Source organism: Diadema setosum, chromosome 2 (assembly GCF_964275005.1).
Source record: "Diadema setosum chromosome 2, eeDiaSeto1, whole genome shotgun sequence".
Taxonomy (NCBI): domain Eukaryota; kingdom Metazoa; phylum Echinodermata; class Echinoidea; order Diadematoida; family Diadematidae; genus Diadema; species Diadema setosum.
The window spans coordinates 37,360,979-37,381,234 of record NC_092686.1 but is presented as its reverse complement, the minus strand read 5'-3'; the positions used below and the strand labels follow the sequence as shown (position 1 = coordinate 37,381,234).

At 36.4% G+C, this 20,256-nt stretch overlaps 1 protein-coding gene across 1 annotated transcript; it reads left to right on the top strand.

Moving 5' to 3' along the window:
• The first annotated feature begins 2,204 nt into the window (after positions 1-2,204).
• Positions 2,205-18,561, top strand: LOC140244756 (uncharacterized). Its single transcript, XM_072324377.1, has 2 exons — positions 2,205-3,336; positions 18,431-18,561. Exons 1-2 carry the CDS (start codon positions 2,205-2,207, stop codon positions 18,559-18,561), a joined length of 1,263 nt encoding a protein of 420 aa, XP_072180478.1.
• Positions 18,562-20,256: the final 1,695 nt, after the last annotated feature.

Below are 20,256 nucleotides of genomic sequence, written 5' to 3'. Positions count from 1 at the left end.
AACGGATAGGTTTCAAAGCTACCACGCAGGTCACATGGAATGCACGCAAGTAGAAGCTAAGTAGCAGGTAGAAACAAGTGCGAAACTCGCAAATATTCTCGTCCTCCCGCAGAAAATCTCCTGCGTGCTGGAAAATCCCTCCTCGCAATAAACGGCCTTAAGGCATGTTTGACGGTATATAATATATATATATATATATATATATACACGTCATCTTCCGTGGAATAGTAATGTGCGGTGCTGCTGTCTGTGTGTGACATTGACACCGAGAACATCACTGGTGTGTGTGTGCGTGTGTGTGTGTGTGTGTGTGTGTGTGGATTAGCGCTGACGGTTTGGTGCTGCTGTGTATATTGCTGAGCTCATTGACATTGGAACAAAATTTTCTTCTAAGAAACACTTAAAATTGACTTTCGCCTATTTCTACAACCATGTGTAAAGCGCTAAAAATAAATAAATGATTGTACAAAATGACGGAATTCTATTTGATACCTGAAGATACTATATCACACATATTTAAACGTATCTTGCATTTTTCTTCGCAATGTTCTTTGTTCATCATGTTACTTAAACAATGTCACTGGCAGAATCTTGGTTTGGAAATTGTTGTTTTTTGTGAGCGTATGTTAGTAATCTCAGGGGGAAATATAGGAAAAAAATAATTGTAAAATATACGATGGGAAAAACAAAAATTGTTTGGCAAAGAAATCAAGCATTCCTGATGACTGAAGATAATATAAGTCTCTGTGAAACAAAGTTTCATCACGGTAGATGTAGAGCTAAGAGAGCATTTATTACCCGTAGGATCACTTAAAAATAGTAATTCTGATAATCATTTGTGGAAATTTGTGGTTGAGCTTTGTCTTTCCAAAGAATCGAGAAGTACTGTTTGTAGAATAACTAATACAGGTCAAAACTGAAAGTGGAAGAATCCACAATAAAGAGTAAAGAGTTGAATATTTCAATACACATTTTGGTAAAGCAATGCAAGACATTATTTTGAAAACGTGTCTGTGCTCATAATTTTTGTCAGAGTGTAGAATTCAGATAAAGTTCATGGATATCAAAGAAACCGATAATTTGCACATTCGAAAAGTCTTTCTATGCCTCTGGCTTTGACAATGCCTGCAATAAATTCTCTAGAAATATTTTGCTGAATATGAATAGAAAACGTAAACTTACATTTGCATTGCGTCAATAGAGGAAAATCTAGTTCCATTGTCGTCGTGGTCGTAGAAAAAAAAAAATCTCGCATTTCCATTTTATAAAGGCGTATACGAGTAGGTCACATAACAAAGCAATATCTGTTTTACGAGTGATAGCAAAAGTCGTGGAAAAAAATCATATTTGATCAACTGTATTAATATTTACATGTCACTCTCTTACACAGAATTCATCTATAAGGCCTTGCTGAATCTTTGATTGAATGCATGGTGCCAGATGAAAGATCACACCTATCAGCGTGTTGTTGTCAATGGGGTCCAAGCTAGACCACAGGCAATAACGTGTGGAAGGACCTCAGTGTTTCGTATTTAGGGCCTTGCAGGTAATTTTATACACAATTGATTTCCCTTTGTGCGTAAATAACAGTAAGGTGTCTTTCTATGCAGACAACACTTGCCTTTTAATGTCAATGATAGAATAGCGGGGGCAGAAAAAATGCATTTTACACCGCAATACCCGAAAAAAAAAAATGAAGTCCTATAGATTTGATCGATTTGATTTGCCTCAGCTTTTACCTCTTCCACACACTTTGACACCTTGATAAACTTTTTCAAAACATGTTGAATTTTTTATGCTGAGAAAACCGCTCAAGCGTTTCTGTTGAAAAAGAAATCACATTCTGAGAGGCGCAAAAACAATTATTATTTATCATGTGCGAAATCATAAGTGAAAATATACCTACACATAATGATAATAATAATTCACAACATTTATATAGCGCATTATCACATGAAATACCTCTAGCGCTAAACCGACTTATTCACTCGCAGACAACATATCTATAGTTTGCGAAAACAACACTTCAGTCAGATGTTCTTAACGAATATTGTATATTAACGAATATTGTATATTGAAACCCCACACACATTTGCACTTTGTACACACACCTGCACAGTAGTATGCACTTGCAAAATGCACATTAGCACCTATGCAGTTGTTGTCTCTCAAATCTCCGGTAATTTACATTTCTGTATTACAGAATGGCGTCACATATGAATACCCCCGATATTCCTGATGACGTTATGCCTGTGCGCGACAGTAAATATTACACACCCCTTGAATTCAATGATATTGTATCGTATAGTTCAGATAATATTTCACTTCTTCATATAAACTCTAGGAGTTTGAATAAAAATTTTGAATATTTGGAAAATCTTTTGCACTCTTTAAACAATTTTGAATTTTCTGTTATTGGAATAAGTGAAACTTGGTTACATCAAAACTCCCCAGATATCTTTAATTTACCCAATCATAAATTAGTTAGGGCTGATCGTCAAGGAAAAAGGGGTGGCGGTGTTGCGTTTTATATTGCGCAAAATTTACAGTTCAAAATCCGTTCTGAAATCACGTTAAGATATGCAGAAACGTTATTTATTGAAATTGAGAACCCACTCTCTAAAAATGTTATTATAGGTTTAATCTATCGACCTCCTGATCTGAATTGTGAATTATTTTGTGATGAATTGGATTTATATCTCCATAAGATAGGTAATGAAAGTAAACATGTTTTTATTTTTGGTGATTTCAACATTAACTTTTCGCCCACATCCGATAACAATAATTCCCTTAATTTTATGCATTTAATGTATTCATATGGGTTTATGTCAATTATCAATAAACCCACCAGGATAAATCCACACTCGTCAACTCAGATTGATAATATATTTTCGAATGTGTATAATAATACAATTATGGGGGGTATATTATGTTCTGAAGTTTCTGATCATTTACCAATATTTTCAATTTGTGAATGTAAAGTGGGTCGTAATAAATTACATGATAAAATATGGTATTATAAAGAGTCAAAACGTAATGTAGAATTATTGAAACAGAATTTATTTTTAGAGGAATGGACAAATATTTATAGTATTAACAATGTTAATTTGGCATATAAATGTTTTAATGATAAATTATTATATTATTATGAAAATAATATTCCTTTATGCAGAATAAAAATTAACCGAAATAAACCAAGAAATCCTTGGATTACAAAAGGTATTTTGAAATCCATAAAAACTCGTAATTTTTTGTATAAGTTACACATTCGTAACCCAACTGAATTTAATTTGAATATGTATAAAGTTTATCGAAATAAATTGACAAAATTGATTCGTTTATCCCGCAGATTATATTTTTCTGACAGAATGAAAAAGGTTTCTTCGAATATTAATGCAACATGGAAAATTATTAAAGAGGTCCTAGGTAAAAAGCCTGATTCTCCGCCAACGGATGATATCACATTAAACGGTATTAAAATAAATGATCCCAATATGTATGCTAATTCATTTAACTCATTTTTCGTTAATATCGGTCCGGAATTTGCTACTAAAATTAGCAATACTTCTGCTCATTTTACAGATTATCTTTTTGACCAAAATCAAGAGTCTATTTATCTTAATCCAACAAGTCCCAGTGAAATCATTAGTATCACTAAATCTTTAAATAGCTCTAAATCTTGTGGCTCTGATAAAATAAGTATGATGTTATTGAAAGAAATAGTTTATCCACTCGCAGAACCGTTAAGTTATATATTTAATCTTTCTTTATCACAAGGTATTTTCCCTGATCTGCTGAAAATAGCGAAAGTTAATCCTGTACATAAAAAAGATGATCCTCATGAAATTAGCAATTATCGTCCTATTTCTTTATTGCCTAGTATATCCAAAATCTTAGAAAAAATTGTTTATAATAGACTTCTTAAATTTATTAATAAGTATGATTTACTTATTCCCAATCAATATGGTTTCAGAAAAAATTATTCAACTGATTTAGCACTAATACAAATTTATGACAAAATTACGAGTGCTTTTGCAAACAAAGAACATGTTGCAGGTATATTTTGTGATTTGAGTAAAGCATTCGATACTCTTGATCATTCTATTTTACTCACGAAACTTAGTCATTATGGTATTCGAGGACAAGCACATTTATGGCTTAAAGATTATCTAACTAATAGAAGACAATATGTTATTTTTAATGGTTGTGAATCTGACCCCCTTTTAATTAAATGTGGTGTTCCTCAAGGCTCAATTCTAGGCCCATTATTATTCCTTCTTTATGTTAATGATATTATAAATACATCCTCTCTTCTCTCTTTTGTTCTATTTGCTGACGATACGAATATATTTTATTCTCATAAAGATCTTAAGATTTTAAATGACACTCTAAATATTGAAATTAGGAACGTATCAAATTGGTTTAAGTCTAATAAACTTTCTTTGAATATAAAAAAGACTCATTTTATTCATTTCAAACTTCATTCTCATAATGAAGATACGTTGATACATATTAACATTGATGATATCCCATTAGAAAAGAAAATGAATTCAAAATTTCTAGGAGTATATATAGATGAAAGTTTGACTTGGAATGAGCATTTACATCATGTTACAACGTGTATTTCTAGAAATATAGGGATAATTTCCAAGCTGAAGTTCTTTCTTCCTCGTTCAACTTTATTTCTATTATATAATTCCTTAATTCTCCCATATATAAGTTATTGCAATGTTGTATGGGGTACTTGCGGCTCTACCAAAATAAATTCTATATTTAAATTACAAAAGAAAGTTATACGTATTTGTACAGAATCGCATTTTCTGGCTCATACTGATTCTTTATTTCATGAGCTTAAAACATTGAAGGTTTTTGATTTGAATATTATTCAAGTAGCAGTAATTATGTTCAAATATATACATCATCAACTTCCATCATCGTTTGATAACATGTTTAGGTTCAATACTTCTGTCCATTCGTACCCTACTCGTATATGTAGAAATTTCCACCTTTTGAATCCCAAATTATTAGTGACACATAAATCTATAAGATATTCGGGTCCGGATATTTGGAATAATCTCCCGGATAATATAAAGTCTTGTTCAAGTATTTATTCTTTGAAAGCTTCACTTAAACGATATTTGATACAATTATATTCTCCAAACCAATTGAGCTAACAAATATTTATAGTATAGATTGTCATCTTATTGTCAATCTCTATTTTCTTCCTTCAACTGCATCTTGCACTCTCACCTGCAACTGCACTGCACTCACCTGATCACCTTCCTCCAAGAGAGTTATGTCGTTGGATAGTCATTTTATGAGGCCTCCATCCATTTCAAGTTTAATCGCTTATGATGGTGGTCTCCTGCATTCAATTATCTCTGTTGTTTACTGAAAAATACTGTATATTTTATTTCATGTTTCTGTGTATCAACATTGCTCAATGCAATCACCTATGTGAATCTATTTATGTACTGTTATCGATTTATTTCACTGCACTTGTTATTCTTTGTCTTTGTACTTTTTGAAGTTTGCATTCAAATTGCATTTGATTGAATGCAGAAATAAAAGCAAACAAACAAACAAACAAACACAAATTTCTAAAAACGTACAGGCTTTCATATTCTGGTTCAAAAACATGAACGCCATCAATTGGTGTCAAACAGCGCTTCTTCGGTTGCATCAACTCTGCAAAAGAAAATTCGAATACAGCGTAACATTTTCAGACAAAAAAAAATCTTAGGTTTATCATTATTTTGCTTTGGAACATCTTGCTTTATATTTGACTAATGGTCACTTGTATTATCATCATTCCAAAGCAAGGGCTTTCATGATATCTTTATTCATATATATATATATATATATATATATATATATATATATATATAAAGCAAAGTAATGTAGGTTTATTCAATCAATTTGTTTTTTAGTTTGTTAGCTTGTTAGTTTGTTTTATTTCCATCTGAGAAAATGGCTGGATAGCCCATATTAAGCTACAATACCTGATCTTCCATGCGGTCCAGTTGTATGATGGGACCACTTCACCGGGTTAAACACCCTGTTTCTTTGTAATGAATAAATGAAGCGGGATCTTTTTACGTGCATGAGTAGTAACTCTCTCACACACGGGACCTCCATTTTGTGTCCTATCCAAGGGACAGAGTGTTTTGCTTCTTACCAGAGGGGACGGTATGATTACACGAAGCATTGCTCAATCCACAACATTTATATAGCGCATTGCTCAGCGGGACCCGGGAATCGATCATGAGGTAGACGCCCTACCGACAGAGCTTCACCGCTGATAAAGTATAAAGTTTTGCATGATTGTTTGCCTTGTTATTTTTTTCTCAATAATAAATGAATTTGGCGATTTCAGTTCATATCACATTTTACTACTCATTAAGGAATGAATGACATAATAAAAATGTTGCATTCTATGATTATCGGATGATAATAATACTCATCGACGAACAGCCTTTGGCTGAGATCAGCCACGGTGTTGAAATTAAATTAACTCAAACTAAAACTCAAACTCAGCCCTCAACTTCTTTATATTCGTCGTACTTTTTAGGCTCATTCTTTGACTTCCTCTCCCCCCCCCCCCCTCTATCTCTCTCCCTCTCTCTCTCTCTCTTTACATTCAACCAGACCCATTGCAGCCAAGCTGGAAATTTTAGGAGAAAATCAGTATGTCTAGAAAACAACAATTGCATTGCCCTTGGTATATTGTGACATTCTTCCTTTTCTTAACCCTAAAAGCGTACAAACGCCGTGATTGTTGGATGGATTGTAGAAGTGTTCACTAGAATTATTCTATGCGCTTGTGCCTTTTTGAGTATACAGTTGGTGTGGATATGGGCCATAGACGCTTTAATATTATGTGGCAGGGCGAATGTACTGTGAGGAAAGTAGATGGAAGTTTCAACCGACAGTATGACTAAGAGTCACACCGAGTTATGTCCACTTAAGCCAGTATCTATAATGCTGGTTGCAAGAACAAAGGGCAGCACAATCATGAAGATGTATAGCTATGTATAAATACCTACTGACGAAGAAATATATCCTTCCCAATTACCAAACAATGCCTTTGTTAACTTTAACATGGTGATCCAAGACATCTAATTTTTAATCATAGAAAAACAGTTGGCTCAACGTTGGGAATGGTCTCATTCTTCAACAGGTAGTGATATATCTTTACAAAAATAGTTAGAAACAAAAAAAGAAGAAAAATGTGACATTGAAAACGACTAAGACCCCATCAGTACATCTTTTTTTTTTCGATTTGGCTAAATCCAGATTCTCTCAAATTCTCTCAAATTCCCTTTCAACGAAGTCCTTGCGTCTAAAATCAGTTATTATAAACGAATGGGCATTTTAATTATTCTTATAGTATAAATTGCGCCGAAAGAGAGATTCGAGAGAGTGTAACGTTTCTCACAGCAATATAATGGCCAGTGCATACATAATAGCGTATTGAGACCATTACTTTGTAGCACGCTCAAAGTTTCTGACATGTTTAAAATGAGGAGTCCAATGGGGCGTATCTCTGCGAACTTGAAAGAACCGCGTGTCACAAAAGAATCTCTTCACGTGTGCTTTTTGTTGTGGGTTCATGACCTTCACGCCTGACGACCCTTCATGATCTCAAGCTGTTTTGAAGAACGGATGTTGCGACACGGATTGTCGCCCCCGTCACGGATTATCGTCTGGCGACAATCCGTGACGAGGGCTGGCGGCAAGGATTGCCGCGGATAGATACGAATGAGTGGACGCAGGGGGACGCAGCGTGGACGCGGGCATCCGCAGGGACGTATGTAGACGTAACTGTCCGTAACTCATCCGTAAAGAAACGCAAAATGACGGCGGCAAGCCTGCGAAATTTTGAAATGTTCAAAATTTCGCAGAGGGACTCCACGGATGCAAACTTATGCAAGTAACCGTAACCAAACGTAACTATCCGTAACTGAACGTAACTACCCGTAGCTTGGACGCAGACCATCCGCAAAAAGTTTTACCTCCCGTCCGTTTGCGTTCGTTTACGTCTACCGTAAGTATCCGAAATTAACCGCAAGTTAACGTATCACAACACTTTCGTCCGCTTACGGATATTTGCGGACAGTTACGGATGCTGCGGACGATTACGTCCTTCGACGTTTTCCGTTTTCCACTCGCATGGGAACACAGAGACTCGTGGGAAGCCACACAACTCATGTTGCCAAGCTGCAGCGCATTTACCTGAAGGAATGCTACAACACTGACGGAGCGGTGGAGAGACAGAACCGCATGGTCAAATTATAAAATGATCATTTCAGGTGGCACCCATAGGCCTACTCATGACATCGGTTGTCCCTTGTGCTGAACTTTTTTTTTCTTGCACTCTTTGAATATGTATTTTTTCGAAAAAGGCAATATTTTGGGTAGGGGATGGGGTGACAGCATTTTATTCACTTTTCTGACCGGGGAAGGTGTGGGACAACGATAACTATATAAAATGAGAACGAATCTAATATAGGTTTTCCCGGCCAATATCGCACTTTTGTCAGTCCAATTCCTAATTGCTGCATTCAATTTAGCAAAATTTAGCGTAGATGACATGTTCGGTAGTTCAATTTCATGATCTCTTCATTCAAATTCATTTTGGAACATTCAAATTACATTTCTCCTCATTCTAATCAACACTTTTTCAATTGAAATTCGTAAAACAAGCACCTTTTCGTTATTCTTTCATTCAATTTAGAATGATATAGTCACGTGATCACGGACATGCTGCACTCGTTCATTCAAATTCATTTTTGGGCATCCAATTTAACATCTTTTGCAGTCAATTTAGCACGCATGTTTATGCTTTGGTTCTTTCTTCAGTTTTTTTTTTCAACAAAGTTATTGTTTTGCAAGCGTCATTACATTTCATATTTTCGTACTCATTTTAGAGATTCTGGCAACAGTTTTTTTTTCTTCAATTTGTTTAGTGAGTCTTTTAGTCCGAAGATAGTGCATCATGTGGCCACAACTTATCTGGCCGTTGAGCGCTTTATTCTGAGTGTGTCGGCCAGTTCTAGGAAGTCAAGGTTATGATCATCAAATGTTCCTATAATTCTTTTTCTTTCTTCTTGAGAAATACGTCTATATCTAACTTGTGCTGTCATGACTGTAAGAAGATGAAGTTAATCTGTAGTATTGGTACATGTAGGCCTAAAATGACATGTATGAAAGAAAGGGGGCGTTACAGAACAACAAACTCGAGTTGAATAGGGTCAAAAATATGATACTTTTACTGCTTAACAGTGCGTGTATGAAACAAAAAAGTCACATAGAAATACGCGTTTAAATGTTATTACCTTTTCAAAAAAGAAATAACATGACGTTAATTTGAATGAACATGTTTGGAATTTGACTGTCCATACGCGAAATTAAATGACTGAAATACCCCTTTCGGCCAGTGCTGGCGAATTTGAATGACTGAAGAGCACGTGCCAATTTGAATGCCCGTTTTACGAATTCGAAAGGCACACGTGCAAATTTCATTGATCGAAATGCTAAATTGAACGACCAACTTGCAATTTTGAATGACAGAATGTGCAGTGACCGAGGATTTTCGCTAAATTGAATGAACCTTTAATCAAATGGACTGACAAAAGTGCGAAATTGGCCGGGAAAACCTATATTTCTCTGTAATCTTACCCACTTTATAGGCTCCATACACACACATACACACACACACACACACACACACACACACACACACACACACACACACATATGTATATATATATATATATAGTACTTGTGCGTCGGAGGGGTGTTTGAAAGTCCTAATGTCTTTTTTTCTGGAAATTTGATAAGCATTGATTTGTTATAAAACTCTCCTTAACATAACCCATAACAGTATAAAAGTCATGAATATCGCTGCACAATGACAGCGTAACCACAGTTTGTCTATTCTATGACTGCTTCTCTAATGTTTAACATATCAATCTATATTGTATTTTATTTGTGGTATAATTATGTTATGTATTCTTTACATTTATGACGCTTAATCATATAATAGATTGAGTTACACAAATGAAATTGCAACTTCAAGTTCAAAACTTCATATACCTTTTATTACTGTAAAGCAAATTATAGGATTACGATTTTTTCACAACTTGTATTATACGTCATTCAATTTCAGTTTTCCCCAGTGTACAATGCAAGACAGTCCAATATGTGATAGCCTTGCTGTCATAATACACTGACTTAGCAGGGATCGTCAGAGAAAACCATATTGTCCACAATTATATATAACAATCTGTAACTATCCGTAACTATCCGAAAATATCCGCAACTCTCCGCAAGTGTTCAAAACTATTACGTGCCAATCCGTAAGAATATCCGCAAGTGGACGCAAGTATTCGCATCTGGTCGTATCTGTTCGTATTGCCCGCATTTCCCCCCCGTATGTTTTGAACAAATTTCCTGGTGACGGCAAAGGATCCGCGGGAGTCCGCAGAAAAAAAAAATGACTTTTTTGGACGTAACGCCGGACGCAGAGCATTATGTGACTGGGGCTTAAGGTGTCTTTCTATGCAGACAGCACTTGCCTTTTAATGTCAATGATAGAATAGCGGGGGCAGAAAAAATACATTATACACTGCAATACCCGAAAAAAAAAATGAAGTCATATAGATTTGATCGATTTGATTTGCCTCAGCTTTTACCTCTTCCACACACTTTGACACCTTGATAAACTTTTTCAAAACATGTTGAATTTTTTATGCTGAGAAAACCGCTCAAGCGTTTCTGTTGAAAAAGTTTTAGAACATTTCACACGACACAGAAGGTAATAATATCTGACAAAACCATCACATTATGAGAGGCGCAAAAACAAGTATTATTTATCATGTGCAAAATCGTAAATGAAAATATACCTTATACACATAATGATAGTAATAATTCACAACATTTATATAGCGCATTATCACATGAAATATCTCTAAGCGCTAAACCGACTTATTCACTTGCAGACAACATATCTATAGTTTGCGAAAACAACATTTCAGTCAGATGTTCTTAACGAACACAAATTTCTAAAAACGTACAGGCTTTCATATTCTGGTTCAAAAACATGAACGCCATCAATTGGTGTCAAACAGCGCTTCTTCGGTTGCATCAACTCTGCAAAAGAAAATTCGAATACAGCGTAACATTTTCAGACAAAAAAAAATCTTAGGTTTATCATTATTTTGCTTTGGAACATCTTGCTTTATATTTGACTAATGGTCACTTGTATTATCATCATTCCAAAGCAAGGGCTTTCATGATATCTTTATTCATATATATATATATATATATATATATATATATATACATATAAAGCAAAGTAATGTAGGTTTATTCAATCAATTTGTTTTTTAGTTTGTTGGCTTGTTAGCTTGTTTGATTTCCATCTGGGTTAAACACCCTGTTTCTTTGTAATGAATAAATGAAGCGGGATCTTTTTACGTGCATGAGTAGTAACTCTCTCACACACGGGACCTCCATTTTGTGTCCCATCCAAGGGACAGAGTGTTTTGCTTCTTACCAGAGGGGACGGTATGATTACACGAAGCATTGCTCAGCGGGACCCGGGAATCGAACCGGGGTCCTTTTGATCATGAGGTAGACGCCCTACCGACAGAGCTTCACCGCTGATAAAGTATAAAGTTTTGCATGTTTGCTGGTTGCAAGAACAAAGGGCAGCACAATCATGAAGATGTATAGCTATGGATAAATACCTATTGACGAAGAAATATATCCTTCCCAATTACCAAACAACGCCTTTGTTAACTTTAACATGGTGATCCAAGACATCTAACTTTTAATCATAGAAAAACAGTTGGCTCAACGTTGGGAATGGTCTCATTCTTCAACAGGTAGTGATATATCTTTACAAAAATAGTTAGAAACAAAAAAAGAAGAAAAATGTGACATTGAATACGACTAAGACCCCATCAGTACATCTTTTTTTTTTCGATTTGGCTAAATCCAGATTCTCTCAAATTCTCTCAAATTCCCTTTCAACGAAGTCCTGGTGTCAAAAATCAGTGATTATAAACGAATGGGCATTTTAATTATTCTTATAGTATAAATTGCGCCGAAAGAGAGATTCGAGAGAGTGTAACGTTTCTCATAGCAATATAATGGCCAGTGCATATATATAGCGTATTGAGACCATTACTTTGTAGCACGCTCAAAGTTTCTGACATGTCTAAAATGAGGAGTCCAATGGGGTGTATCTCTGCGAACTTGAAAGAACCGCGTGTCACAAAAGAATCTCTTCACGTGTGCTTTTTGTTGTGGGTTCATGTGACCTTCATGCCTGACGACCCTTCATGATCTCAAGCTGTTTTGAAGAACGGATGTTGCAACACGGATTGTCGCCCCCGTCACGGATTGTCGCCAGACGACAATTGTCGCCAAACGCCGGACGCAGAGCATTATGTGACTGGGGCTTTACGTAGACACACGAACGCTCACACACAACACACATACTACGTATGGCCTACGTAGCCCACGAACACCAAACCCCTCAGATACTCATGCAGGCACAAAACTGCGCCCATAAACACGCACCATCACATACCCTTTGATATACACATACGCCACTATATACCACATACACACGCACGCATACAGGCACACGTATACACACAAACAAACAAACCACTGCCACTATACAACCACCACAGATGCACAGTTTCTACATATTGTATTATTATACTCCAAACACACACACACACACACACACACACACACACACACACACACACAACTATACGGAAACTCATACACCTACAAATCATACACAGCACATACCATGCAGCTCACAACAAATACACACACACACACACACCACACACACACACACACACACACACACATACGCATAACTTACCAGTCATACCCATCCCACCAAAGCTTAACACCGGAGCAACCACCCCGAGCCCGGGGCGACAATCTTTGACGGGGCGACAATCCTTGTCGCAACAAATTTTTTGGCATCATAGATTGTCGCCATCGAGGTCAAAAATTGGGAACTGCACAAGCGTCACGGATTGTCGCCAGACGACAATCCGTGACGCCAACTCCGTCAAATATTGTCGCCCCGAGCCGGAGGCGTCAATCCGTGTCGCAACAAACGGAGTTCATCATCTGTAACTGTGTGATTTCGTGTATTTGGCATTCGATATTATACAAATAGTGAATGGTCACGAGTGCAATGGTACGAGATTTCGCACGAGGTGAAAGATATAGGCGTTCTATTCAACGAGGCGAATCCGAGTTGAATAGTGCGCCTCATCTTTCACCGAGTGCGAAATCTTGTTCCATTGCACGAGTAAAACCATACACTATTTGCTTTATACAACGTCCAAGTAGATCTTTGTTATTTGGTTGGAGGATTGTTGGGTAGGTCTAAATAAGCCTAGAAGTCTATATATGTATGAAAAATATAGCCACACTTACATGTGGATCCACTGCGATTCTCTTTCTGGCTTGTGCAATCAGTGTAGATACAGGTCACAGCTAGCGCTCATACACGTACACTAGCACTACGTAGGCCTACATACGCGCATGCATGTACCGCACACGTACACTGCGCTAGCTGCATGCGATCCTCAATATGCAACACACAGTACATGCAGTACCGTACAATTTCTCGAACCGTGGAATAGAACGAAAAAATCGAACCAAGTTGCACGCAAAAATAGAACCAAAATTGCACGGCGCGTTGAATGGAGTACGTATTGAATATCACGTCGCCAACAATCCTCCAATCAAATTACAAGGATCTACTTGGACGTTGTATAATATGTTTTGTTAACATGGGGCCTCTCTACAGCATGCAATCAAATTGTGTTTTTGACACATGCTTTCACGGGGTATCTCACTGAGCGGCGAATGTTTGCGAACATAGCGAATTCTACGGAATTTTAGGTTCCGTGAAAGTTCTTTAACAGTTGCAATCGAATTCGTAAGCGATTGTAATCAATTTCGCAGTTTTCATGGTCGTAAGCGTTTTTTTGTTCTTCTTGTTGCCAAAAAACCTGCTTACGACCATGAAAGCTCTTTGCGAATTTGATCGCAAGTATTAACGAATCCTGAAATTCCCTACAATTCGCTATTTACGCTCGTAAATATTCGCAACTCAGTGAGATACCCCCTTTACTGCTCTGCAATGAGCAAACATTAATGGTGTGATGAAGATTTTTTTTTTTTTGCCTGTCAGCATTGAAGGATTTTGTTCCTTACCAACGAAGCAATTCGTGTATCATTTTTATAAATGATACTCATACTCTTAGTCGTGCATCAGATGGTATTGCTTGCGAGTTTACATGTATATGTGCATCAAAATTATACAGTTATGAATATTGTTACGGATACAGAGAGTTTAGTATTCTAAAGAAGAGGAGAAAATAGGTTTTAAAGGCATCATTTACCATTTGCAGACGAAGCAAATACCCAGCTTTGGTGATTCAATATAGTTCTAAAATGTGAGTTAGGCATAAGAAATAACCTTTGTTAAATTGTCAATCAGCATAATCAGTGTTAAAGGTACTGTTTACCTTTGGGAGCAGTGATTTAAAAAATATTCAAGATATCACTATTGATGGATATGCGTAGGTCAGTTGTCGTCCTACCATATAAATTCTTTTGCAATAAAGCCTAAAATATAAGGAGATATCACTATTTTTCTCATTAAACCATAACTGTAGACGGTTTAGTCTGGAAACATTTTCATTACAACTATTGTTTTCATTTTGTATATTAATTTTAACAATACTTAACATTGATTGTAAATGTTCAAACTTTTCCATTGGTTGTTTCTATCTCTAACTCACATTTTAGAACTATTTTGAAGCACTAATGCTGGTTTTTGTTTTATCTGCAAAATATGGTAACTTATGCCTTTAAGTATTGTTGGATATACAAAATGTGAACAACGGTTATAATAAAAATGTTTCTAGAATAAATCGTCTACAGTTACGGTTTATTGAGAAAAATAGTAATACGTTATTATCTCCTTGTAATTTTAGCAAACTTGGGGAGCTTTGAGGGCCACCAATGAGGCATGGTGTGTATTTGGATCTGTATATGCCTCTATCGATAAAACCTGCCAAGTTCGTAGAAAATAGCGTTATTAACTATATCGAAGTATGCGTTTCGAAAGAGAAGTCCAAAATGTGAAAAAAATGGTCCGTGATTTGCTCCTTTCCCCAAGGGCATAATAAACTTGAAAGCACCCCCACTAATGTACATGTTTATTGGGGGGTTTTGTAGTTGTTCACCGTAGTGTAAATCCTGTCTGCCACATCTATTCTCATAACAGAAAACATAGGAGCTTTTTGGAAAATGCTGTTTTTCACAGCCATGTATTACTTTTTAACAGAAGTGCCAATATCATGAATAGAGAACAGAAACTGAACGATGTGCTGAACATTATTTTATGTTAACAAGTAGGCAAACCTTTTCTGAAAGCAGCAAATACGCAAATCACACCTCCCAGTTTTTTCTCTTTGTATATGTATTATGAAAAGGGTTGCGAGCAAATCAAGTTATGCTCAAGCTTCAGCCCTTTTCTATTATGTTTTGTACCCCATGTGTTCACTTTCGTTACACAAAACTTTGTGAATCGAATGGATACAAAATTGCATTATCAACAGCATGTGCATATATATAAATATATGTATATATAAATATACATAATACTATATATAAACACAATGGTAATGCCCAAGCCAATAAATCACATCAAATCAATTAAATGACATAAAAATGCAAGCTTTGCTGTGATGGCAAATCTTTTTACAAAGGTATGACTTTGACGCTTGTACTTTGGCTTGTTTGTTTTGGGATGTTTTTTTTGTTTTATTATATTTTCTTGCGATTCATCAATCGGCTTGTGAGGGGTTGTGCGTTTGAATAAAATTTACACGGTTGGCAAGCCGTCCATTGAGCCAGGCATGCAAACGTGGAACACAAAGAAGAAAAGAAGAAAAATGTATAGTGAAGTTTTTCTACTGTGGGAGCTTCTTGGTCCTCTGGAGGCCACCAAAGGTGGCATCATGCCAGTGGAGCCAATAATCTAGAATATCATAGGCTTTATGTTATATTACCCTATAGTGATCCACTTGCCAAGTTGAGTGACAAGTTTGATCATGCGTTTTCAAGAAGATGAAAATGTGAAAAATCAATTGATTGATGCACCCCTCTCCCACTCTCCCGCAATAACAGGGGTATAGCTCTGGATCTGACATAAACAAACTTGGAACAGCACGCGCAAGATTTACTTACCTATAAAGCATTTTACTTTATATCGTGTATGTTTTAGAGAAGGTGATATCTTTGAAGATTCTCCAATTTGGGAGTTCCGGAGCCCCTGGGGGCCCTGAAGTGGGTCATTGTACCCATTGTACAAATATTAATTCTATTACCCTAGCGATACCTGCCAGATTGATGAAAATTTGAATGTAATCATTTTGAAAAGAAAGGAACAATTATTATACAAAAAGGGTCTAAATTGTTCCGCCCCACAGCCCCGTTTTTGTTTGTTTGTGTACGTGTGTGTGTGGATTTGTTTGTTTGTTTTTTAGGGGGCAGATCTGCCATGAACAAACGTGAAATTGTGAACAGTCATCATTGTATCTATACATAGGTCCAGCCCTATCAGTTCTAGTTCCTGAAAGACAGATTCTTATAGGTGGGGGGGGGGGGGGGAGGGCATGGTGTCCAGTTTAAGAATTCTGGAGATAGTACGAAGTCCTGAGAGAAGTTCTACGGATATATTCCACTCATTGTATGTGTATGTGTCTGTGTGTGTGTCTGTGTGTGTGTGTGTGTTACATCTTGTCATATTTAAGAACACGAATTGTCGATCACTGTTTTGGTAGCAAGGAATGAATCATATCTGATGTAATGTGTCATTGAATGGGGAAGGGACTACCCTGCCCATGCAGTGGAAGATAACCCCTGACCCATATTGATTGCATTTCACAAGTAAAGGTAATGGGTATGAATTAGCACACATGTAAACACTGTTGATGAACAGAGATTGATATTTAAGAAGAAAGTGTAAAAATGATTTAAGGACGACACAAGATGTGATGACGGGACACGATGAATGATTGCAATATCTCATTATTGACTTTTTGCTCGGGTGAGAGCTGAAACCTCAAAACATTACGATCATCCGGTGATGGTTCCCACGCAGGAACGGTGACCGTCTCGTTCAAAACATGAGACCTGACCGAATGAAAAGCGAACGTTGATATCCCATACAATGGCACGTAGTTGATACAATACTGATTTCAGTCCTTACTCATACACGCACCCGCGAGCCACGCGTTCACCCACTCGCTTACATATACACAGAACACAGGCAGAACTTACGTTCACCGTGATCATAAGCTCTTTTATGGGAGCAGCTCTCTAAATAAAAAAGCTTAAAAAGTTGGGGGATATTCAACGAGCATAATGTAAGCCTGCCTGTATGTGTTTAGAGTGCATATGGGAAGCAAAAACAAGAATTCAAAAGGGAAACGTATCTGACATTGCAACGAATCGTGTCATTGTGCTATCTTCATGGCCTGATTATTGATTGGATTTCTTTTGAGTTGGGAAATTCCAAGCATGAATAGAAAGTCTTTGATCTTGATCTTGATATCGTTGATGTACAAACGCCTGGTGTGGCTATCCCGTACATGTAGGTAGCAATATATGCTTGAGTCGGAGGCATATCTTATTCAAACTTGATATTTTCAAGAAGGTCTTTAAATTTTTGGATTGTAGAAGCTTCTCTTACATTATCTGGGAGGTTGTTCCAGTGGGGGATTGTCCTTGGGTATAGAGACTGCCGGTAGCAGCTCTTATTTGCTCTTATATGGTCATACACAAATTTCTTGGAGTAGTACCTTGTGGATGGTTTTCTCTTAGTCGAATTGGAGCTTTGTACATGTTTAATATTGCTGGTGGGGATTAATCCTTGGGTCTCTTTATAGAAGACGAGAAGGCGAGATTTGATTCTACGTCTCTCGAGGCTTTCCCGGCCATTCCAGTCGCTTCATCACATTTGTTACAATCAGCTGATCTGTCAAAATTGTTGCATGCAAATCTTGCAGCTCTTTTTTGGATCTTTTCAATTGCTTGTTTGTTGTTTTGTTGACTTGGGTCCCAAACTGCTTGACAGTATTCCAAGAGTGGGCGTACCAGAGTGATATAAGCTCTGGCCTTGGTTTGTGTAATGTCTTTAGGGTAGACATTAAAGAAGACATGACACAAGTTGTCTGCAGTTCACATGTGTGTCTCTGGTTTATTTGCACACTAGTCTTGTAACCAGTCGTTTTGACATGACATGAATATACACCATTGTTTTACATGTAATTGTGATGTATACACAACACTTTGTATGTCGCAGCTGTACAAATTCCTTCTCAGTGTACCAAGCTGACGGTTGGCTTTGTTGATTACTTGGTTGATATGCATGGTCCAAGACAGATCCGATGTCAACTCAACTCCAAGGTATGGGTGATGATCGACTCTACTTAGTGTGTTGTTTCCCATGGAGTAACTAAACTGAGGGGGTCTTGACTTGTGAGTGACAGTCATAACGAAGCATTTGGAAGTGTTGAAGCCTATCTGCCACTTTTGTTCCCATAACCCTTTGAATAACATGTAATAAAAAAAGTCATGTGACGAGTGCAGAGTCCATGAAAAATGCTATTGAAGTAAAAAAACAACAACCGACTCCATGTTTTGAGCAAACAGAATTTCAATCACCAACAGTATGACAAGCAAGTAAGGCAGAACTGAAAGATTGCTATACGACTTATATTTCTATCACTATAACTATGATCAATATAATTTAGCCAGGATTTCGTTTTTTGTGCTTTGTTTCATAACTTGTAATGTATGTTGTTAAGGCTAATACAAATAATAATAATAATAATGAATTTAAATCATGATTAAAAATCGTGGACATGATAGAACACTGGGTATTAACACATCGGCGGATGTTGAAGAACGATGTGAAGTAATAAGATTTCTTAGCTTAACAAAGCAACGGTTTCTGAATGAAACAAAGGGTGATGATAAGGTGTATTACTATACGTTTTTTTCCACATCTATAATATATCATGAAATCACATAAAAATGTCTAACTTCTAAATGCGAAGCAACTCATAAATCAATAGGAATCAATGACATAACTATAAAATGATTACAAATTAAGAGCAAATTCTTATAGAGTCATACTGATAAATAAACAATCGTTGATTTAAGATAAAATGTCTATTACTTACATATGAGAATCTTTTAAAAAGTCACATTTAAAAGTTTCACATTCAGCTTAGCCCATTTTACTATGATTTATTTCATTTGCGGACTTAGGTCATAATTAAATACTGTCTACAATTAAACGATAGCGCCTGCAGTGTAGGATGCCTACATCCACGATCGAGGTGGGTTTGGAAACAATGTTGAAGGACTTTTTCTCAGACTTACGTAAACAAAATAACTTTGACAACAGTGGATTTTGTACAACATTTTAGTCTTGCTTTCGAGATTTACAGCGTTTGAATATGGATGAGTTCACATCGATTATAGGGGTAACTTATGAACTTAAACTCTATATGTTATAACATTGCCAATGTATTACCGTAATGTCTTTTGCATAAAATGTCAATACACTGGAAAGAAAGTGTATACATTTCCGTGCTTCTTCCATGTCACCGTTATGATAAAAGGCAGAAGCTTCATGGTTGAATCATTCTTACTGCCAAAGCATCGTCAAAGAAATGAAAGAACCATTTAGTATTGCTTCTAAAACTAAGTTTGTTCGACATTGATGATTTTGACTAAGACAGATATGTTTGCCATTTAATATGCTTGCAGGATCCTTGAGAATCAATGCGAAAAGAGTGTTAATTATGGAATCTCTATGTGAACAAAAATAAGATAACACAAACACACCAAAACACACCGCACACACCAAAAAAAAAAAAATCCTCATAAACACGAGTAAAAAGCAACAACAAAAGGAATAAGTCATGTCATTATTTTACCAATTTCAATTATTTTGTAAGACAAAGAAGAGAAAATGTTATTGTATAGTAATAATCAGTGTAACCCATACATTTATGTTTGTTACGTTACTTTTGTGAACACAAAGTGGAAATACATTCAAATCAAACCAAATCAAAGAAGAGATGCAGCCAAGCAGCCATTACTAAAATATCACCATTT